This window comes from Diceros bicornis, chromosome 31 (assembly GCF_020826845.1).
Source record: "Diceros bicornis minor isolate mBicDic1 chromosome 31, mDicBic1.mat.cur, whole genome shotgun sequence".
Classification (NCBI taxonomy): Eukaryota; Metazoa; Chordata; class Mammalia; order Perissodactyla; family Rhinocerotidae; genus Diceros; species Diceros bicornis.
Window position 1 is genome coordinate 26,014,984 of NC_080770.1, and position 23,594 is coordinate 26,038,577.

A 23,594-nucleotide genomic window follows, 5' to 3' on the forward strand; every position below is an offset into this window, starting at 1 on the left:
CAGTAATAACACTGATATTTTGACCTCATAGCTGAGTCCTGTGTCTGTTTTCCTTTTGCTTCAGCACTCAAGGCAAGAAGGGGTGTTCCCGACACCAGGGAACCCCACATCTTTTCTCCTCGCCTCTCCCAAGGTCCCTACCAGGCCACATGCACAGATCTCTCTGCCTGGTCTCCTGACGTTGTCTCGCCACCTCCAGTCCCATCCCCACTCCCGCCTGGTAAATACGCCTTCCTGAAAATCACCGTCCAGCCCTCAGTGGCTCCTCACCCCACAGCCCTCTGACCTAGTCGGCTCCCAGGCCTGATCTGGGCCCGTCTTCCTCTCTCACCGCCTCTCCTCCAGCTCAACTCTCCCTGCACAAGCCCTGGACACAAGCCACCTTGGTCAGGCGCCCACTGCTCACGAGCCTTTTGGCTGTCACTTCGTAGGGCCCTCCTCCCCATTCTCCAGTGCCTCCTCTACCACGCAGCCTTCCCTGACCACCACCCCAAATTCCGTCTCATGTTCCTCCAACTCCTGTCGCACTCATTATCAGGACTCCTTGTCTCATGTTCGCCTTGTGACTGAGGTTCTTCAAGTGTGTGTCGTTTTCTCAACAAATCACACAAAAAAAACCCAACAGTGCTGACCTTGGCTAAGAAGTACTGAGTAAGTTTGCTTACTCTGTGCAGGGCACAGGACAAATTCTCCTTCAAGGAGAGAAGCTTTATAGACTACTGAGCTCTGGCCTGGCCCATTACTGCTGCTCCAAGCACAGCATGGGTTTCTCAGATAGGCTCAGACACTGTTGGTAGGAGGATAACGTGGCGCAGTCTTTCTGGAAAGTCATTTACATGATGTATTGGAAGCCTTAAAAATATGCATAGCCTGGGGCCTGCCCGGTGGCGGTGGCGCAAGCGGTTAAGTGCGCATGCTCCGCTGCAGCGCCCGGGGGTGAGCCAGTTCGGATCCCCCCGGGCGCGCACCACTCGTCAAGCCATGCTGTGGCAGCGTCCCATATAAAGTGGAGAAGGATGGGCACGGATGTTAGCCCAGGGCCAGTCTTCCTCAGCAAAAAGAGGAGGATTGGCAGATGTTAGCTCAGGGCCGATCTTCCTCAAAAAAAAAAATAGATATATAGGCGTAGCCTTCCAAATCTAGGTCCCACTTCTAGGAATTTATTCTAAGAAACAGTCATAGATGTGCACAAAGGTTTAGCTACAGCACAGCTGCATAAGGGGAGTGGCTATGCTTCCGTTTTTCAATTGTAAAATGGGCTTACAAATAGAGCCTAGTCCACAGGCTACAGGGAGGATTAATAAATCATGAGTTAATATATGCAAAGCACTTACACAGTGCCTGGCACCACATTCAGGCTCTATAAAAATGTTACCTGTTCTTTTTATTTATTTGAATTGAGGTCTGAATGAGGCCAAATCCTGGGCTCGTAGCTACACCCCGCCACCGCCTTCCACCATCAAATCTCATGATTTCCAAAATCAACAGAATGGTTACTAAGAGCAAAAACAACCCCAACGTCAACGATGTTCTAAATACCCTACACAAGGGGGCTGGTTATAGAAAGATATAACTACACACAATACTTGCAGCCGCTCAAAACCACCTTAGGGAACAATAATTACTGTCACGCACCAATGTACATAAGCAGGAAAAAGCTACACGATGGTAAGTTCAGTATGAAGTTACTTTTTTTTTTTAAGTCTACAAATGTGTAGAAAAAAGTACACAGCAAAATGTGAAGAGTTGTCATCTCTGGTTGTAAAGTTACAAAGGATTTCCTTTTTTCTTTTTATCTTTCTTTTTAATTTCTTGCAAAGAACACATCCTCCTTTTGTTGCTAGGAATAAAAACTGATTTGGGGAAAGAAAATAAAAGCCACGCTGGTTTACTTCTACCTGTAATAGAAGGGATCGTGTCTCCCTTTTATATATGCACCACAGCATCTAGTACTTAATCTCTGGACACAAAAGCCCTGGTGTTGAACAGAATTCCAGCCTGGCAATCTTGTCTAATCTTCCAGGCCGAGGCGTTCTGTACAGAGTCTAGAAATGGCCTGCAAGGACGAGAAAACAATGTGACTGGCAAGGGTGCCTCTGAGCCTGGCCCGTGACCTGCTCACCCGGCGGGGAGACATTAAGAAGTGCCGGGAGGGGGAAGAGGCGGTGGAAGCAGGCAGGGATGGTGCATTAGGGGACCAATTACCTGGGGAGCATGTGGTGCGGCTGCCCAGAGCGAGGTTAGCCTTGATGCGAGGCCACTTTGGCATCTGGGAGCTCTCTTCAGCTTGGTCTAAAGAACTTCCCAGGAGACGCTTGAGTGCAGCTGGATCTTAATACGATCAGCCTCCCTCGTGCATGATTTTCATTTTAGCCATCCTCCCAGAAGCCTCTGGGCCTCCTCTCGGTGACTGCGAAAGAGGAGCGGGCATGCGGGAGCCTGCCAAGGGGAAGGTCAGGGTCACAGGGCGATCCGTCAGCCACAGAGGGATCACCCACCCAGCGTGAGGGTTAGGGTTGGGGTTAGTGGGGCATGTGGAATGTTCCACTAAAAACAATTTCATTACTAAGCACGTTACTGTCAGGCCCGTGACATTCATGGTCTCAACTCTCACAAGACCCAGGAGAGGTGGCTGCTTCTGTGTCCATTTCACAGCTGAGGAAACTGAGGCCTGGAGGCTGACTGACTGGTCTGAGATGACTCAGCTAGGACGGGCAGAGTGGGATCCAAGCCCAGGTCTACCAGACTCAAGCTGGGGCTCTTTCCACAAGGGCTCTGACGGTAATTCTGACAGACGTGGAGGCTGGGGCAGGGATGGGATGTCATAGCTGCTCCCTAATTCCACCCTTATAGGCAGACCATAAGCGTGGGCACAGCCCCCCTTGCAAAGGTGAATCTGGGCCAGCCTTGCCTGAAGCAGTCCAGCTCACCCCCCCTCGGCTGGTGCAGAGCTCGGCTTGCCCTGCTCGGCAGGAAGATGCTACCTCGAGCTGTGGCAGGGAGCCCCGCCACTTATCGAGCCACCAGCTGGTGTGGCACTGAGACCATCAATACCACTCCTTGGAGGGCTGCCCCCATAGGCACTGCGACCTTCTGGGGCTGTCTGTGCCCGTGTTCCCTCTCGTCACCAGGTTCTGCTTTTAGCTGGGGATCTCAGAGGTCACAGACCCTCAGAGTGGGGGAAAGAACACTGGCCTGGGCATGTGATACGGGTCTTCATCCTGGTTCTGCCTCATTCCCTGGGTGGCCCTCAGATGAGCACTTTCTTTCGGGCCTCCGTGTTCTCATCTGTGCAATGGGGAGAGTGGTTCCTAACCTACACCCTCACAGGGCTTTGGGAGACAAAGGGCAAGGCCTGCACCCCAGTTCACTACCTCTCCTCTGTGCCCCCCTCCTCCCAGGCAGGGCAGGAGGCTGATGGAGGACGCAGATGGGGGAGGGCCGGGCAGTGGGAGGCAAGCCACACACTCAGGCTCCCCCTTGATGTCTACCTCTAAGCTACCTGTCTTCCTTTCCTTTTCACTCCCGGTGAACACAGTCTAAACGCTAACGTCAGAGAGTGAGTGCAGGAAAGAAAAGGGTGGCTCATCCCTTGAGACTTTTTCAGAGGACACATTCCAGAAAAGTTTCCTCTAACCAACAAGGGCATGAGGGAGACACTTCTGTGGGGCTCCCCTCCTCTCGGGGCCTGCGTGGGAGGTCCAGCAGCCTGAATATCCGTGGACCAGAGTTCTGGAAGGCCCCCTGCCCCTGCGCCACCCCCTTCATCCTCCCACTCTTTAGTCAGGGAGGATGCGGCCCTCCACGCCCCCCAGAGTCGCTTTCCGAGGGTATGGACTCCCTTCCTAGACAATCCCACCCATGCCCTTTCTCTAGCCACAGATGAGGAGGGCAGGAGGGAGCCGGTGGCAGAAGCTCAGACTCGATCATCAGAGGGCCTTCCCGCTGCAGCCTCTCGGGAGGGCGAGGCAGCCCTTCCGTCTCCACCTCTGCCGCAGGGAAGGTGTTGCCAGATCCAGCGCTCGCGTCCACCTTCTCGGGGGGCATCTGGATCATTCCAGGCGCTGGCGGCGGGCGCTTTCACCGCACGCTCACCCACGCCCTTCCTGCAGTGGGCGGTTATTTTGCAACCTGATCACACGGCCCCCCGAGAGCCCCATGCTGGCCCACCACTTCCTCCTGCCTCCTGTCCCACCCGGAGAAGTTCCCAGGCAAGGAGCGAGACTCTGCTGGCTGCCACCCCCGCCCCTCCCGCAGCACCCTTCCGCTCCCGGGCTGGGGGAGAGGGAGGCCCGGGGGCCCCACTAAAATGCCTGCTGACAAGCGGCCACGCAGGGATCTCCCGCCACCCGGGACACCCAGTCACAGGATCCGGTCAATCCTCTAGGTACCTCAATTTCCTCATGCGTTTAAAAAGAAAACCAACACCCACCTCATGGGGTTGCTTTGGGGAATAAATCAGATTATGGATGTAATAGGCCCAACAGACTCAATGCTCTGTGCTCCCTCCTGGTTTTCACCTTCCCTTCCCTTTCAGAAACCTAGAATTTGTGTCTGGAGTTAAGAGCTTGTGGGCTCAGAGGCCAGGATCCTGCCTGAGCATGTCCACGTGGGAACATGGACCGTCCTGGTGTCCAGGGAGTGTGACATCACCATTAGGGTGAGGGGGAGTGAGAGCATAGAAATAATTATATCGACGCTGTCACACATACCTCGGGTCAGCTCCAATTGGCTCATTTGAAAAAAATGATCTTTTGGGTAATGCTGTCTGCAGAGGTACTGTCTCACTTACCCTGTTTTCCCACACTGCTCTCTGACACCGGCTTTAACACTAAAAAATAGCCCAGCCCCACATGAGCTCTGTGCACAGGCTGGGGAAGGCTTTTATAATTCGGCGCAGCAGTACTAAGCCAGCTGGAAAAGGCTCCACACTGATAAACAAACATAACCACATTTTCCTGTTGACCCCCAGACACAGGAGTCATCGTATCTAAGAATGGATTCCAGTAGCAGAAAACGGACAGCGATCTCCTGGGGAGGGTCCTCCCAAAGAGAAAATGGGGAAGGGGAAAGGAGACAGTTGTTGTCTGGGTCCCTCTGAGGAGAGCGTGTGGGTGGGACCATGTATAACATTTAACCGAGCAGAATGCATCACTATGGGAACATTCAGCTTTTTCAAAGGCGTCGTTAATAAAGCAATCAGGACTTCAGATTCAACACTACTTCACATTCAACACTACAAGTGTTTATGACCAGAAAAGGCAAAGTGGGTCTCAGATATTCTGCAGCCAAGTAAAAGCCGCCAGAGCTCCAGGAAGAAATATTCCCGGCAGGGCAGGGCCCTGTCATATCACGGCTTTCTCTGAAGCCCTCCAGCTGGAGCATTCTGCTCCTCTCAGCGCCCACTTAACTCTCTTGGGGTTGTCATGACACGATTCAGGAGACGGTGCCACTTACTGACCAGGTCCAAACAGACCTGCCACTCGCCAGGGCAGGGGCATGGCAGGCATGAAGGCAGCAGGGAGCGAGTGCCACGAGGACATGGCGAGTATATGAGCTGGGACCAAACCTATCAGGAACCATCAACGTCACCTGTTAGCGGTTGTCAATGACAACAACATGGATCCTGACTTCCATACCGGGGATACTATCTGCTGTGAGGGGTCACCCTCTCCCGACCCGCGCTCTCACGCACGTTGCCTCTTGTCAGGACATCTTCCGTGTGCAGCCTGCCCTGTTTCTTTGGGCTGTCTCCTGATTGCAGTCATGGTGCTGGCAGATACAGTGAAGAAGCCTGATGCTGAGCTGGGCCTCACTGAGAGTCCCCAAACATACTCACAGGTAAGAATGAAGGGACCACTGTCTACCTCTGGAGATTTGCTTGGTCAGGAAACACTGTTCGCAGTCACTTGCCAGGAATGTTGGATGAGAATTTGTCTAACTTGCCAGAAATTGGATTCTGTCCCCCGAAATGAGCTTCCCCAGCACAAATGACCAATGACTAGTCCAGCTGGCAGCACTTTCTGACTAGGAGATGCTAATGTTGATTAAGGACAGACGAGGTGCCAGTGCCTGCCCTGATGCACAGGAAAGCCAGGGAACAAACCACGCGGCCTGGAGTCAGCTCTGCCCAGGGTACCAGGCTGAGCTGGGTGCCAGCTCTGCAGGAGCAGGCCCGGAGGCCCAGGGTCCCAGGGGTGCCCAGCAGACTCTTCTGCCTAAATTCAGCGCGGCAGAGGAAAAAGCACACAGTGAGAGAGTGGCCTGTGGTTTGAATTCTGGTTCTGCCACTTAGAAGTCTTGTTAATTACTTAACCTCCTGGAAACTTACTTGCCCTCTCCACAATGGGAGTAGTATCTCCTTCTTGCAGGGCTGTGGGGAGGATTAAGGATTATGTATAAAGAGCTCCTAGGACAGTGCCTGGCAGGTTATTACAGCTCAAACAAAGGGCAGCTAAAAAACTCAACCTGTTCTTCCTCATGCTATAGCCGTTATATTTGCTTCCTCTGCTTTATAAGTAATGTGGGCAAAAATAGCCTCACCTCTAATTCCCAGTTAAGATCTGCCACCAGTACAACACAGCAACAGGCTGGTGCAGTCCCTGAGCCTGGCTGTCCTTTGCCAAGGGCCGGAACTCCTGTCCTGTCTAAACCCTGCACTTTTTCCCTACGGCAAGTAGCTACTTGACATTTCAGAAGGGACATTATCTTAGTAGTGACAGGTGTGGCATTTGACAGCAAGAAACAAAACCTCAGACTGCTGCGCTCAGATGAAGACACCTAGGTGGTGGCCAAGCTGTCTGCTGCAGGGTAGGAGTCCACACCCCTGACAGACAGGCCGTGATGAGTGAAGGATCAACTCTGCGGCTGACACGGGCAGAGAGCATGACCCGACATCAGGAGGGATGCCGGAAGACGTGAGCCATCTCCCAGTTCCTCCATTTGTGGGAATAGAAGAGGAATTTCCCAATGTTGTGCATCAAACTCGTAACCAGAACTGGCTGTACCACCCTGGCCAGGTTTTGTTTTTCTAGGGGAAAAGTTCGGAATTAGAGGCTTTATTTTATTTTTCTGGTGATTTATATCTTCCTTACAGAAAGGCTTAGTATGACGCTCCGATTTTACAAAGCATTTAGCATTCCTTAGAGAAAGGAGCTATACACATGCAACGTTGAAAAAGAACCATGGGCCTCCAATGCAAGACGCCCGCGAGCTCGTCCGAGGACAGAGCCCGGCCAGGCCTGGCACTCCGTCTGACTGCTGGGGAAGAGCTTGTCCAGCCTCTGGCACCAGCCCCCGATCATGGGCATCATCAGTCTTACAGCATGGAATGGAAACAACATCAAAAGCAAGGCTCTGTAAGTTTTCCCAACAGGCAGCTGGGGAAACGCTAACTCTCTTGCCTTATTTTCATCCATTTAAATCCATTTTCTTTCTTTCTCTCAGGTTTTCCCTATCTTGGTTTGGAATTAATCTGGCACACTGCTCCTAAGTCAGGAGGTCAAGACGACACGTGCTTTTATGATGCAATAAGGGGCAGCCTCTCTGTTCTGTTTTGGGAACCTTGGTGACATCATGGACTGACCCCTGGATCTCGGGAACTTGTGTCTAAGAGAACACTGGGTCAGAAGAAAGCCTTAGTCATCAGGCTCCTGAAATCTAAAGCGAACACAACTATTAGGTAACTGAGTCTGTTCCCCGCAGGACCACTCCTGCTTCTGTCTGGCTGGGCTTTAAATGACTCAAGTAACTCTCCAGGGGAAACTCATCTATGTGGAACAGCTGTCGCTGGCAGGGCCTTTGCTGTTCTTCAGCCTACATTCTCATGACATCACTCAGTTAGTCCTCCTTTTGAGGCGACAGTGTTCTCTCGTATTACAAGTGGTCCAGGTGCTGCCTGGAGATGGCTGGACCAGAGAAGACTGCCTTCGCTCTTTACTCGGAGGCCTGTAACCTGTCTGAGTGAGTCCTGGGAAGACAGGCAGGAGACGCAGTGAAATAAAGCGCTCCAGAGTCTGCAGCTTTCCATTACAACAGCACACAAGCGGGATGTTAAGGAGTCGAGGCCGACTTGAACAAGGCTCTGTGAAACCACCTCTGTTTGGATTTCAGCAGCTGTCTGCCTACGGAAGACTCCAGAGTCACTGACGCATATTTATATCTGCACCGCGCTCAAGTCACAAGGAACAAACACACGCGGATTTACCTCAGGGGCAAAGTCCACTCACATTTCTCCAAATGAGGCAAGGGAGGGCAGGGGGAACACTGCTCATGGACAAAAATCATCTGCGAGCACGGCCACAGCCGTTTTCAATTTGCCTAAAGGAAATATGTGATTTCAAGATGTGATCAGGGATTACTGCTCCCACAATAAACACAGTAGAACATGACTGCTGGCTCTCATTTAACAGGACTCCAGGCTGGGGAGCGAGTCTCCTCCTCATCTTCCAAACAGCCACACCACGAGCTCAGCTGAGCCAGCCCCTCGAAGTCTCCTCACGTGGAAGGTTTGCTCAGTCTCACATGGCTTCTCTCTCAAAGATCTCACATCAGCAGTGCGCCCCTCTAGGGTCTGGATAAACGGTTCGAAAGGTCAGGTTTATTCTCGGTTCTCTAGAGTGGTACTCTTTGGGCACTCGATGCTAAGTGGAAACATAAATAACTCTGACATAAAGACACACACGTACACATTTTACTTCAAAGCAATTTAAAACTTATTTATGAGGACACAAGACATTTCAATTTTATCTCCCCTTTAACGAGCAGCAATAAGCCCTTTAAGTCTTGTGGAGAAAGGTCTCCTCTGAAATGAGTCCCATCCCCGCCCTCAAGTCGGTACGCCAGCCCCCTCGCAGTGCGACAGTTTCATCTTTTCTAATTGATGCTCTTCCTCTCAGCCTCCTACCATTTTTCCAAATCTTCATAAGAAAACACACACATGACTGAGGCCAAAGAGAGGCACGAGATTCCACTCTCATGCTGTGTTCTGACATTAATTTGCACACCATAAAAATGACCTGGCTTGGGGCCAGCCCGGTGGCACAGCGGTTAGGTTCGCGTGCTCCGCTTCGGCGGCCTGGGGGTCGCTGGTTCCGATCCTGGGTGTGGACCTAAGCACTGCTCATCAAGCCATGCTGAGGCGGCGTCCCACAGAGAGCAACTAGAAGGATGTACAACTATGACACACAACTATCTACTGGGGCTTTGGGGAGAAAGGAGGAAGACTGGCAAGAGATGTTAGCTCAGGGCCAATCTTCCCCCTCACACACACACACACACAAAAAATGCTTTCAAAAATGACCTGGCTTTAAAATGGCCTGACCTAAGCTGTGGTGCTGCGCAGCCCAATATGCCAGCCACTGGCTGCCTGACGCTGTTGAAATTAATTGAAAATTCAGTTCTTCTGCACGCTAGCCACATCTCAAGAGATCAACAGTCAGACGTGTCTAGTGGCTACTACATTGGGCTGCACAGAAACAAAGTATTTCCATCATCACAGAAAGTTCTATTGGACACTGCTGCTGGAGAGGGCCATTTTCATCATCAATAGTATCACAACTCTTTGGAAATGATGCCACATTATTCCCTCCTGTTCCTTATGAAAGCAACTTGCTTTTCACCATGTTTACTGAGAAAATTAATAATAGTGAGCCAGTCGGGAGGCTGCCCCCACATAACAGTGACTCCACATTACGCGCGTGTCCCCACCTGCCAGTCAGCTTGGGTGGCTCCTTCCATGATCAACAAGGTCCCGTGATCCAGGGGGGTCCTCACTCTCTCCACATATGTGTAGTCTCCATTCTCTTCCTGGAAAACAGCAGTCACTGCACCGAATGTTCTGCTTGTGTGATCAAGATGCAACAGGAGGTGACACTGGTCAGAGAGACGCAAACCTCCACTTGGCCAGACTGCAGGCCTCTTCACTGGCTCTGCCATGGGCAGCTGTGTGGCCTTAGGCAAGCCGTTTCACCTCTCTGTACCTTAGTTTACTCATCTGTGAAGTGGGGATGACGGCAGTACCTGCCACACAGGGCTGTGGTGAGCCTCAACTGAAACAACACGTGTAAGTCACTTGGCAACTGGCACATATTAAGTCCAGTGTGAGTGCTAGCTATTATTATTAATATTGCCACATCCAAAATGCAGAAACGCCCATTCTGGCCTATGAAGGAATTAAAAGTCATTTTTACAAGAACCCTTTATATCTGCCTTATGCTGTGCTCTGTGCTTTGACACAGTCAGTGTGGGAAAATGGGCTTTTAAACAAGCCACGGTGTGCTGAGTTCTGATCACCTTTTCACAATTTATGCTAATTCACTAATCGGTACCTATGTTAAAACTAGTCACAACTCTTCCAATAGTTACTTTGGTATTTTGGAGATATATGCTTGTTTCTTTCCAGAACAGTCAACAGCAAGATTTTCTCAAAGAAGGGAGCTCTGGCTTGACCAGAAGAATGTTGTCAAGCTGAGCCTGGCTGTGTAAGCCTCTGAGAATGGATAGCAACTCCTGAGCACTTAGGATACGAGTGCCTGGTATTTACACTGCCCTTTCGTCCACAGAGCTCAGGCAATTCATGTCCAATGCTGTACTGAGGCTTCATGGCACAGCCTGCAAAACAGCAACAGGTGGTGTCCCTACTTCACAGCTGACGGGGGGGCATTAAACAACTTCCTTGCTCACAGCAACAAAGAGCATGCCAGGAGTTGAGACCGGGACAGACCAAGCCTCCTCATCTCTTCACCTCCACTCTGGGCAGATCCCTCCATTCCTCTGCCTCACTTCTGATGCATGGGATCACATCTGGGTTCCCGCAGGGCTCACTTCACCGCAGTACTGTGTTTATGTTTATTCTTGTAGGGATGCTTCTGAGAATCTAACTGTTTACAGTGATTTCCACCAGGAAAATCAAAATCAAAACAATAATGAACTTGCATAAACATCTAAGTTCCAGGCCCCAACTCTTGGCAGGGACTTTATCAAGCATGGTTGTAACTTTTACAGGCAGAAGAGAGAAGCAATGAACTAACTTTTGGTTTCAGTGACTGAGTTTAACTGTCTGCCACCTCTTCTCTCCCAGGAGTAAGGAAACACTGAAGCATTTACCTCTGACCCCTCAACCAACCAGAGAGCAGTGGTAAGGTGACCCTGTCCTCGGGGGACCCAGGTCCATCTCAGAAAAGCAAAAAGTTGCTCTCTGAAATAAGTATTCCAGACAGAGGAGATGTATGTCCTACCGGAAAAAAGATATCAGAGGGGAGGGCATCGTCCATGAGATTAGAGGGCCCAGGGCTCCTTTATTTAGGCGGTAAAGTCAGTTACCAGGTCAAGATTCAACAGAGCTAGAGGCAGAACTTCTGCTGCCCTCGACATAATCAGGGACTTATGCAACAGGCCTTAACCTAAAAATCAAGCACAGACATGAGGACAGCAGAGTGAAACGAGGGAGAGAGGAAACACACTTCATCACAACACGAAGACAACCCTGGATGAGGCTCTCACAGAAGAGTAACATGATTGGGGAGGAGGGGGTGCTGAGGCCAATGGAAGAGAAGAGGTAAGCACTGTAACTCTACCTGGGAACATGAAGCCGGAACAGATCTAGCAAGTGAAAGAGAATTCCAAATGCAAGAGGGAAATACCAGCACGGATGGAAAGTGATGTTCAACAGATCCACATTTCACTTAACGTTCCTAAGTTCTGAAGTTTTCAAATGAGGGAAAGACTCAGGCTGGTTTTAAACACATTACATCCAATATAAACATGAGTTGTACCAAAAAGCAGAAGAGGGCGAGCCTTCACGTGGGAGGAAGCTGCTCTAATCAGTCCCCGAAGGAGCCAGTGATACATACACAGTGCACCCACTGTGAGCGGTGACGTCATCACTCTGTTGCTTGTTATTTGTTCCTTCCAACACCCTTGGCTTAGAAAGCGCATTCCTAATTTGCAGGAGACAGAGGAGAGGGCAAGGCATTCTACCAGGGCAACACCGAGCTCACAAATGCTGCCTTCTTCTCAAGGCCGGAGCGCCAACAGACAGCAGGGCCACCCTTTAACCTAACCAGGATGCGTGAGTCTCTTTCCACTTAGGAAGTGGGGAAAGGGCCAGAGGAGCTCACGTGGCTGTGCACAGAGGCTCAGGCTGATCGGTGGATCGGCCCGGTGGAAGAGCGGGTCAGAATGCTTGCAGGAGCGCAGCCACAGCCATTAAGCATGGTTAAGTTACCAAAACACGTCTCTGTAACTCTTTTGATTCACTCAGGTCTTTCTTCAAAACAAAACAAAACAAAAACACATCCCTAAAAAACCGTGGCTTAGGATAAAATTTTCCATCCCTGATCCCAGTTAAAAGAAGCTTTCAGGATCACAGTCAGTCTACAGGGTGGGTTTTGTTGTCGATGTTCTTGGTTTTCCACACACTCGAAACCTCTCAAGTAGATGGAAAAAGCAAAAAATATACAGTTTTAAATTAATGCTGATCAACATTCTCACTCCCTCCCCAACCACAACCAGTTCATTTGAATGCTTAAGTATGATTTCCGAGGAATGCTGGAGCTCCCCAAATTTCCACAAGTCACCTCCACCTCCCCAAGAGAGGAGCCTATTCAGGTTCTCTTAGAAAGATGCTATTTAGGAAAAAGATCTGGGTGTATTTATTATGTCATTACTAACCACCCAACAGACAGGAAATCTAAACATTTTTCTTCTCATTGGAAAGGTAACTTCACACTCTATGAGATCTATGTAGCTTTTCACTTAATCGCTCCTTTCTTAACCTAAAAAGGTGTCTTAGAAATTACAAACAACCATCAATGCTTAAATATCATCAGCAGCATACTTTTTCTTTCTACTACAAAAGTAACATAAGTTCACTAAAGTAAACAACACACCTGTAGTTCCTTGTTCGGTGTCTGCCTTCCTGCTCTCTGATAAACCCCAGGAGGGGAGGACACTTGTCTTGCTCTTTAGAAATATGCTCAGTGACTCTCACACACATCAACAAACATGCACGAATGACTGAGGGAAAGCACCAAGAAAATATAAAAACCACCTTCAATCCTATGGTCCAGAATTCAGAAAACAAACACACACGGAATATTCTATATATATAATCGTGGACTCTACATGTTTAACATTATATTGTGAGCTTTTTCTACATCTTAAATATACAGTATTTTAGAAATATGGCGATATAATATTCCTCTGGATGAACACATCCTTCCTTCTTTAAACTCAAATATTTCCTCACTACCCGTGTACGTCAGGCACTGTGCCAGGACTGAGGATGTAGCAGTGAGGTACACACGGCTGGAGCCTGAGATTTTAATATACCTGTATTACTAAAAAAAAAAAAAAAAAAGAAGAAAGAAAGAAAGAAAAAGCTACTGCAAGTAGGTCTTGGGAAAAACATTCCTGAGTATAGTTCTAGGATATACTCTTAAAAACGGAATTACTGGATCCAACGGTATGAACTTTAAGGCTTTTTGATTTATACAAAACTGTTTTCTTAAGAAGGTTGTGGCCATTTATAATTCCATCAGGAAAATATGCCACTACCCATCTTCCGGCCACATCACCAATACTGAACATTATCAACTGACAATGATGAAAAAAAATCAGGGAGAAATGGCAACTCATTCTTCAAACACACAGTTCTTTAATAATTATACTACCCCAGTTCAACCGTTTTTCACCTGCCTGTTTGCTGTTGGCATTTTTTCTGCTGTGAACATGTCCTTTGTCCATTCTTTTACAGGGTGTTAGTGTTTTCCTTACTGATCTGTAATGGGAGATAGTAAGATATTTTCCCTTTGTCTGTCATACTTTCCACAAATATTTTTCTCATTTGTTATTTGCCTTTTAATTGCATTTATGATATTTAACATACAGTAGCTCAAAAATTTTGAGAGTCAACTCCACTGACCTTACTTAGGCTCTTCTTGATAGTTTTTATACTCAGAAAGTCTTTTCTCATCCTGAGAAAGGTTAAACACACAACTGCCTTTTAGTTAAAAAAAAAAAAAAAAGAGTTTACATATTTTAGATTTAACTTTTTTTTTTAATTTTATTTATTTTTTTCCCCCAAAGCCCCAGTAGATAGTTGTATGTCATAGCTGCACATCCTTCTAGTTGCTGTACATGGCACGCGGCCTCAGCATGGCCGGAGAAGCAGTGCGTTGGTGCACGCCCGGGATCCGAACCCTGGGCCACCAGCAGCGGAGTGAATGCACTCAACCACTAAGCCACAGGGCTGACCCTAGATTTAACTCTTTAAACCACCTGGAGTTGGCCTTTTCTACCCCCCACAGGTTTTTTTTTTTTTTTTTTGGGGAGAGGAAGATTGGCCCTGAGCTAACATCTGTGCCAGTCTTCCTCCACTTTGTATATGGGATACCATCACAGCATGGCTGGATCAGTGGTGTAGGCCTGCGCCCAGGATCCGAACCCGCAAACCCCGGGGCCTCCAAAGTGGAGCACATGAACCTCACGACTACACCACCGGGTTGGCCCCTCTAGGCTACTTTTTATAACAATTTCCAGGTACCTAAACCAAGGCATCCTGCTAGACTTTTTCGACAGGCTCAACCAGGAGGTACGCTGCTCAGGTGCCAGGCAAGTGAGGTACCATATATACAGTATTGCTCATTCTCACTACAACCCTGTAAGGAGGTGACACTTTCCCTTTTATCATAAGCAAAGGGAGACAGAAGGAAAGTACATTTCCAAGGCAAAGGGCTGGCAGGAGGCACGCAGGGCTAGTATTTGAACTCAGATCTGCCCAGTTCCAAAGCCTGTATTCTTTCCACTATACTGTGCCCTCCATTCCTTCTGAAATCCTGTAGTATCTCCTGTCCTAATTATACGGCACCCTGACTATACTGTCAGGGTCACAAACACCAGCAAGTAGCATAAATGAGGGCCGTGGGCCGGGTGCAACACAGCAGGGAGCAGGGACCATGGAGACCCGAGAACACGGGCCTGCTAACAGGTGGCAGCCATCTGTAGCTCCACCTCGCTGCTCCCCCAGGGATGCCTGATCTTCTGGGTTTTCCAGGGAAGCCCATAAATGGCATTTTTATGTAAAATTTCCTGAGTTATAAATTTGGGCTACTAATTCAGGTTCTTTAAAAACACTGGGCAGTATAAACAAAACAAGTCTGAGACCAGATTCAGCTTAAGAGCTGCCCAGCTGTGCTGCTGGTGGACGCATCACGTGAGTCCTCCTTTTACACCCATGTCCTGTCATCCTGTCTGGCCTGTAAGCTCCCAAACAAGGCCAGATGTCACCTGCTGGGCTTCTCTGATCCCCCTTTGCCATTCCACACGATATGGCCTGAGAGAAAGCTCAGGACACATGTGCACTTCACCTTCAAGTATCATATTCTTAATCTCAGTGACCCCCACTCAATCAGAAAAGGCCATTCAAAGCAAAATATGCTTCCAGATTAACGATCTTGGTCAACAGTGAGACATTTAGTTTTCCAAGTCATCTCTGATCCCTTTAACGAGCAACTTATCTAAAAAATTTTCCGTCTTTTTACAAAGAAGATGCTTATAAAAACAAAACACAAATGAGCAGAAAGGACAAAAAAACAAAGAGGAAGCCTGCTACCTGTTCTCATTTCCCAAGCTCACAGGAAGCACTCGACACGCAGTAACTATTATTAGTTTCTGCACTGGAGGCACCAGGGAAGGAGTCGAGGAGACAATGGGCCCTTGAAGCCTGGAGGGGACTTAGGTTAATGAGAAGGTGGAGAGCACGCCGAAGGAGCAACGAGACGATTTAGTAGAACGGCGCAATCACACAGGGAACAGTGAGGGGCCAAAGCAGGTTGGGCATCGATGACGTGAGGACTGGACAGTCTGGCGAGTTTACATCTTAGCCTTTGTTCCAGGAGGAGCCTGAAGACTTCTGAGCTGGAAAACAAAGTGATGAAAGCAGTGGGCTCAGTCCTGGCTCTCCGCTCCTCTTTCTCTATTCTCTTGTCCTGAATAATATTTTGCAATTCCACAGCTTGACATATTATCACTAGTATTAGTTTCAATTCAATTCAACAAATAATTGTCTGAGCCATGCTGGGCAAGGTGCCTCAGTCATCTCATCTGTACAATGGGGATAAGAGCAGTATCGACCTAAGAGATTACTGAAGGATTGAACATAACGCACTGAGAACAGAGCCAGGCAGAGTTAACACCATACACTTGTTATTTATCATCACTACTTTCCTGTTGTTATTCTGACAATTCCCATATGACATCTCCAGCACAGGCCTGTCACCTGAACCCCACCTATATAGCCAATGGCCTGCTTTACATCTGGAAGTCTCGGGCACCTCAAACCAGCATGTAGAAAGAGGAACTCCTGATCTCCTCTACAAATCCTCCTTAAATAAGGCCCAAATCCAATGCAAAAATCCCTGCTTCTCCTCGTCTGAGTAAACAGCACCTCCATCCACAGATTGCTCAAGCCAGAGACCTGGGAGTCACTCTAGATTCTTACCCTCACATCTAAAATCTTATTGGCAAGTTCTGTTGGTTCACCCTCAAAAACAAACCTCAAATGCATTCCCTTCTCTTCCCCCACTGCCACCATCTTAGTCCGAACCAGCAGTCACCCACTGAGAATCCTGCACCCGCCTTTCATTCAGTCTCCTGCTCTCACCTCCCCCCAAACTATTCTTCACACGGCAGCCAGAGCGGTCTTTTAAAAATATAAACCAGATCATGTCACAGCCTCATTTATTCCCACTGCACTTAGAATAAAGTCCACACGCCAGAGCTCTGACCACAGGTGTAATTATTCCTCTCTGTTCATTTATGATTGTCTAGCTCCTGTGACCTCCAAGAGGGCAAGGCCCACATTGGTCATGTTCATGTTCACTGCTACAGCCCAGAGATGAGCACAGTAACTGACACATCCTAGGTGCTCAATTAAAACTTGTGGGAGGGGAAGAAAAGAGAGAGGAGAGAGAATGAACTGTTCCTGAAAATATCTGGCATCTGGGTATCAGACAGAACTAAGGCGGAAAAGACTGGAATTAACGACACCAGAGTGGAAAAAGTTCCTTTCAGTATCTTACACATGTGGTAAAAAGAGCCTGGGATGAAGACAGCCGCTGTGAGAGGGATGAGTTCTGCAGGCACTTAAAGCAAGAATTAAGAAGATTTGGGAATTGAAACAATTAAAACAGAACAGGGAAGAACTGAAAATAACTGATGCTGTGAACCTGACCAAGAGAATAGTAATATCATGAACATAAATGCACTTACCAGCAGGTGGAATTGTGGAGTTTTCTGAGAGAGTACTAATAAACCTGATTTTATGATTTCAGGTTAGAAGACACATGTCTCGTGAACATGTACAAAGTGATGGCTAGAACTTGAGATAAAAGTCAAAGCTAGAGATAAGAGATTCAGAAATCACTCCACCAAGGAAAGAATAAGAACAAATGAAATTCTATTTATTTATTCAATCAAAATACAGACAGACACACGCACATGGTGCTAAATGCTGGGGACATAATGATATATGAGACAGAAATGGGCCTTGCCCATATGGCATTTACAATCTACTGCCAGTTCATAATCTCCTAAAAAATAATGTAGACAAAGATAACAGAATCAAAGATAATCTTGAATATCCACATGTAAGGGGTTGGATGTAAAGAAAAAACCTCAAAGGATACAGAGAAGTAGCAATGGGAAAAGTGTGACAATAGCTAAAATAATGCAGAATTTCAGAAGCTAACAGGAGCAAGAAAAGACAGCTAATAGGTGGTTGAGCGTCAAGCAGAGAGGTGATGGATACTGGTGACCAACGTGACAAGGAAGAAGGGAACCATGATTGAGAAGCGGCCAGGGCACGTGCTCTTCAGGCCCACAGTGTCAGTGTAACATTAGCAGAGGGGTGGGGATGCATTCAGAGAGCAGGTGTTTTAAGAGTGAGTTAAGTTGTGACAGAAGGGTAACTGCAGATGTAGACAGCTTATTCCAGAATTTGTGCTTCAAAAGCAAGAAAAAAACCAAGAAGTTAGAATGTCTGCAGGGTCAAGGCAAAGGTTTTCTCAAGATGGTAACAGATATAACAGGGACTCCTCTAGCTCTCTGGTCCAAGAATGAGATACATGGTGGAGCTGCTTGACAAGTATGGTCAAGGCTTTTTGCAGGCTAAAATGTTACGTGGAAACTAAATGCTAGCCCTGAGCTACAGCTGCTTAACCCGCTGAGGGCCACTGCCCTTTTACCTGCCCTAGCTCCCAACTTACAACTATGCCAACAGTGTCTCCTAGCACACTTTTAAAAATCATTTCTTTTCAGCTTGTTTTCCTAATAAAACTGTGGTGCTGCCCTGCCCATGAGAAGCCGGCTGGCTTCTAGACTGCGTCAAGGACCATCTAAGCTTGCAGCTATATTTGGGCTGCAAAGTTGTTCCGACAGCGCTGATGCAAGCCCACAGCTGGACTTGTTCATAGTGGTAACACATTTTTTAAATCTGACATAAACAAAACATATTAGTAGTTATGGACATTACAGAAAAAGAATAAAGCTAGGACCCCACAAAGTCATCTCCACAGGCTTAATTAATTCTGCTGACTTAAACCACACTTTAAACGATGGCATCCTCAGCATCGATCTGAAATACATCACTTTAAAAAAAGGAGCAGCTGCTTCTGAAATAAGATCTGTTAAAGTAAGAGGCTGGCTGGAAAAGGCTAGATGTGAAATCACTGAGGTTAACTGCTCAAAACGGGTTTAAACCCACTTACCACACACAAATCTTTGGGTTTTTTATCAAACTCTTTCCTGGGTTTTGGCACTGATTTGACTTGGAAGGTTCTGGTGAGGTGAGTGAGAATACTAGGCATGGGGACTGGCCTGTGCAATCAGTCATCCCATCTGGGCACACCCAGTGATCCTAACAGCTCCATAAGGCAGGCCCTCACCAACCCCTGACTCACTGACAGAAGAGGCCTGGGAGGTCTGGGCAATGGTTCAGCGCAGAGGAGGCTCTCTCCACAGGCATCTAAAACTTAGCTCTGCACACCAGACCAGCAAGAAGACTCTCACCTTTCCTTCTGGGCAGGACCCGCGGAAAGGCAAATGAAGTTTAGAGGGAAACATCTGCTGACAGTGTTGTTAGATTTGTTTTTGATATAGTACTGGGGGTAGGATGGGGGTGAGAAGGTACTGGATTTATGCAAAAACAAACTTGCTTTATACTCACTGTCACAGCCATTCTAACCACACTGAATGTGCATTTGAAACCAGAAGAGTTAATGTAATATAGATTCCATTCTTGGTAATATAATATCTCAAGAAACGCAACTTAAGGAACTGCTATCTTGAAAGAGCTTCCATCCAACACTGCAGCACCAGAAACCAGTGTTCTTCCTCTGAGAGCATGAGACCAAATTCCCCGATGCCTGACATCCAGCTGACCCCAGTCACCAGCAAACGTGCAAGCTTCTCCAGTCATCCATTAAAACCAGAACACTCATTCCCAAACCATTCCTGGACATACCCTGATCAGACACAACCCCCCACACTCTCTCCCTCCTGCACCCTTCCCCTGTGTCCTCTGAAATTCTCATCAGTGATGAGCCAACACCCCTAGATCCTCAACCTCCTGTGCTCTGAAGGTTCCCTCTACTTCCTTGTCCTAGTTGTAACCCAGCTATCTCCACAAGAGTCCAAATTCCCTACAATCCTCCCACATGGAAGGTGGTCATGTCTCTCACATCCAGTGGAGCTCAGGGCCAGGCAACACTCCTCATTAACACTTTCAGATCACTGTTACCATGCCTCTCTTAAAAATCCCTGCTCCTCTGAGCTCTGGCCACCTCTCTCCTTCTCGGCCTTGCTCTCAGGTATATAAAATGCAGAACAGCCTTCTGATTGGTCTCCTGGCTTCTGCTCCTGCTCCTTTCTAGTCCAGGCTCCACACAACAGCAAGACCTTGTAAAATTATCAATCAGATCCTGTCACTCTTCTGCTTAACACACTTCAATGACTTCTGGATGTACTTAAAATTCACTCCTTCCTGAAGCTCATGAGTCTCTGCATCATCTGGCCCCTGTCCACTGTCCCCATCTCATCACCTGCTACTCTCCCCACTTGCTCACTCTGCTCCAGTGCAGAGCCTCCTTTTGCTTCCTCAAACTCACTAAGCTCTTCTCTGCCTCAGCTAAGCAGTCATCCAGCATGAAAATGTGACTTGTGAAAGCTGAGAAAATCACCAGAAGGCTTAGGAATAGATTTTAAGAGTACAGCAAAGGGGAGAAAAAAACTCTACCACTGGGACAAGGTTTGAAGAAGTCAAGTTTGCAAGCAGACCCCGAACTTAATCACAGCACAAACAAACATGACGATTCGCTTTGGAAAAGGCCGTTCTCCCAAGACTAAAGGCACTGTCAGAGGCAATACAAAGCTGGGAGGCACTGTGTAAAAATTATTCCCAGTGGCAGTTAGAGCACAGATTCTAGCTTACGACAAGGCCCCAAGGGAGCAAATGATGATTCCAACTCCCAAAGGCTCTCAAGTCTGAAGATAATTCAAGTCCTACCAGGACTGCTTATCCTTATCTGCTTCAACAAGCACACATTTGTCTACCTACTCACTCACATTCTCCAAACCACTAAATGACCCTAGAGACAGGAGCTCAAAATGAAGCCACCATCCCTGACCCACAGGCCGCTTCACCCTCCCTGTGTCCCCTCACTCCCTCAATGAATGCCGTTTCACAGGCCTAGGGCATCTTGCAGTTGAGCTCCACTGCTATTCATTTCCTTTTTCAATTTCCACATCTGAAAAGTCCCCGCGGCATCTACCATTTACAACAGCTCAAAGACTCCCTGATCACTGCGACAACCTTCACAGGCCTTTCATGGGGGAACTTTTCTGTTACTCCCATGAAGGAGTACCAATCATCATGCCCATTTACAAAAAAGGGGCAAATATAAATGAGGCAGATAGGTGCCTTTTAGCAACATCAGGGACAGAAACAGGAAACAAAGCCTGATTTGCTAAATTTCATTAGGGCACGTATTACAAAGACGATGTTATCAACAATTTCTTCCGAGTATTTCCTGTCATTTCTCAGAAGGGACGCTGTGATCAGGAGCTGGACTAAGAGCAAGTGTGGGCGACTGGAACAGCAGCAGTGGGCGTGCCGGCTGAGGTGGAGGTTCAGACACTACTCCGTGAAACACTACAGTCTGGTTCATACAGTCTGGTTCATCCAATTTTCAAGTTGAAGCTAGTCAGTACTATTCTGGATTCCAATATCCTAATTTTTCTAAAGTCTTGGAAAATATAAGTATTTATGATCAACCTGATCTTTTCGCTCTCCACTCTTCCCAGAAGTGTGTAAAAAGCCGATTAGCAAGGGAACTCCAATTCTCTGGGAGCTCCCAGAGCCTCCACCATTAGAAGTGGTTTTACGACCAGCTCTTCTGGAGATATGAACAGGGTTCACACCCTTCAGAAGCTGCTAGAGAGGGAGCGGATGGAGAAATGCCCACCTGCCTCAACTCAATCACCCTGAGGCAGAGAGAAGCCCTCACATTTTCAGGATTCAGCTGATGAAGGACAGAACTTATCCATGGATAATTTTCTGGAAAAACACGGCTTTTGGCATCTAAACCTCCAGTGCATCACAAACTTCCTGCCATTATCTAATAACCACCCCCCCAACTCAGCCATCACAGTTTCCATGGTAACCGACAGAGAAATAGCAGCCTGCCAAATGGCTTTTGTGGTTCCTTTTCCAGCTTGTTTTTCAGTATAGAATTAAAGCTAGCTGGGAAAAGAACCAGGCTAATCTTTAGAACAGGGACATGATGCAGTCTGCAAAGTACAACTGGGTTTGGGACAAGGAGTGTAGAAAAGCTTTAAGAAGCCCAGCTTGGCAGAATAAAAAAGGTCCCTGGTTTCTAAAAAATGTCTACTGAAGTATATTTGGGAAGCTTTCCTTTTGTCTTAAGACAGTATATCCTGATATGGGCCAGAAGATAAATATGGTGCTATTCACTCAGTCGCTAACTGAATTAACAAAAGAAGGGATGGGGTGGACGGAAGAACAAGATCAGGCAAGTCTACTACACCCACAAGAACCTTATCATCACTAAAGGAAATGGTAATTTACTCTAAAGTCGAAATGAATGAGCGGGAGTTGGCAGACTCGGACTGGAGGACAGGGAGAAAAGGAGGGGCATCTTGGAGGAGTGAAATGTTTAATCGTAGGGATGATGCATGCGTGGAGCTGATTGAGCCAACTGCGTGAGTCAGAGGGGCGCCAGGGCTTTGGAAACAGATCTCCTCAGCATCTCAGCACAGGGAGAAGGCAGTGTGTGGAACTGGGGCGGCAGCTTTAGGAAGATCACCAGCTACAGAGATCTGCTAAGGTGCCAGACGGCAAAACAAGCAACTGCTGAGCGGTGGAGGAGTCTGAATGCAAAAGAGAAAAGACTATTTCTCTTTGAAAGTGGCCCCAAACAGATGCTTTTCTGTCTCAAAACTGCATCCTTGAATGAAGTGCAGAAAATCTCATGACTCTCCTGTGTCAGCCTTCCATGAGAAACTTTGACTCGAGTCAAACAGGTATTAGCTTCTCTTCTGATAGGTTAAAACTCACTGGAGTTTGAAAGAGACTCCCTCCCACAACCTCGGGAACGCTACAAATGTCTTGTTGACAGACGTGAAAATCACAATCTCTAGCGGCGTACTGAGATAGGTCCCTCAGGGTTACAGAAAGTCAGGCTCCTACCAATTCCACAGGAAGATGAACCTAAGTTATACTTTTTAATTTATGCTTTTACCTTGGGTTGTATGAATCACGAGTCATGTTCTCAGAGCTACCACCAGAGTTTAGAAAGAAAAGTAGACACAGATTCGCAATAATCATTTCCTTTCAACTCTTCGGAAAAGAGATTATTATAATAAGACAAAGAGGATGTACTCTGAGATACATCTCCGAGGTTGTCGACTCAAGGAAAGGCTTCCGCACTTCTTGTTTAGCTAGATTTGTGGAGCCTAGATTTTTGGAATCTTTTAAAGAAACCTGAAGGAGTCTTTCCAAAAGTTTACACTTGGGTCTTGTTTACCCAAGAATGTGACTTATAGGTTCTGGGGGAAAAAGTCATTTTTAAACTGTATCCACTAACGCGTGATTATAATTTCAAATATAGTAACGTTCAATTTCCCCATGTGAAACAAAAGCCAGGATTGAAAAGCTATTCAATTGCATCAAACTCAATCACAGTTAAGACTGTGTAGGAAGCCAAATTAGAATCAACAACCTGAGGTACTGACACGTTTATATTCCTTCCCAAATCCATTTCCTCAGCCAACTTTGCTTCAAGATCGCAGACACATTTTCTTACTTATCAGATCTGTTTTTTCACCGAATCAGCTACCATAGTTATAATGTGGATCCCCTTGCTACTGGTGGATAATTAAAGGGACTTAACCACATTTTTAGCATTTCATGGCCTGTGCTTTCACTCATGTTCATCAAAATCGACTCTGAGAAGCCTGGAGAAGATAAAGCTCCAGCATGGACAGTCTCTCTCTCAAACAGAGATTTTGCTCCAAAC

General features: G+C 47.4%; 1 protein-coding gene across 6 annotated transcripts in view; it reads right to left on the reverse strand.

Moving 5' to 3' along the window:
* Nucleotides 1-988: 988 nt before the first annotated feature.
* Nucleotides 989-23,594, reverse strand: part of ALKBH3 (alkB homolog 3, alpha-ketoglutarate dependent dioxygenase) — a 40,173-nt gene continuing 17,567 nt past the window's right edge. For 2 of the 6 annotated variants that reach the window (XM_058527113.1, XM_058527112.1), the window contains exons 9-10: nucleotides 9,709-9,807; nucleotides 5,230-8,572 (exon numbers count right to left, since the gene is read on the reverse strand). In XM_058527113.1, coding sequence (XP_058383096.1) covers nucleotides 8,441-8,572; nucleotides 9,709-9,807 — 231 coding nt within the window. In that variant the 3' untranslated portion in view covers nucleotides 5,230-8,440. Of the gene's footprint in view, nucleotides 2,440-5,229; nucleotides 9,161-9,708; nucleotides 9,808-23,594 lie in introns of those variants that run through there. The other 4 variants (XR_009216292.1, XM_058527115.1, XM_058527114.1 and 1 more) reach the window with 4 other exon arrangements.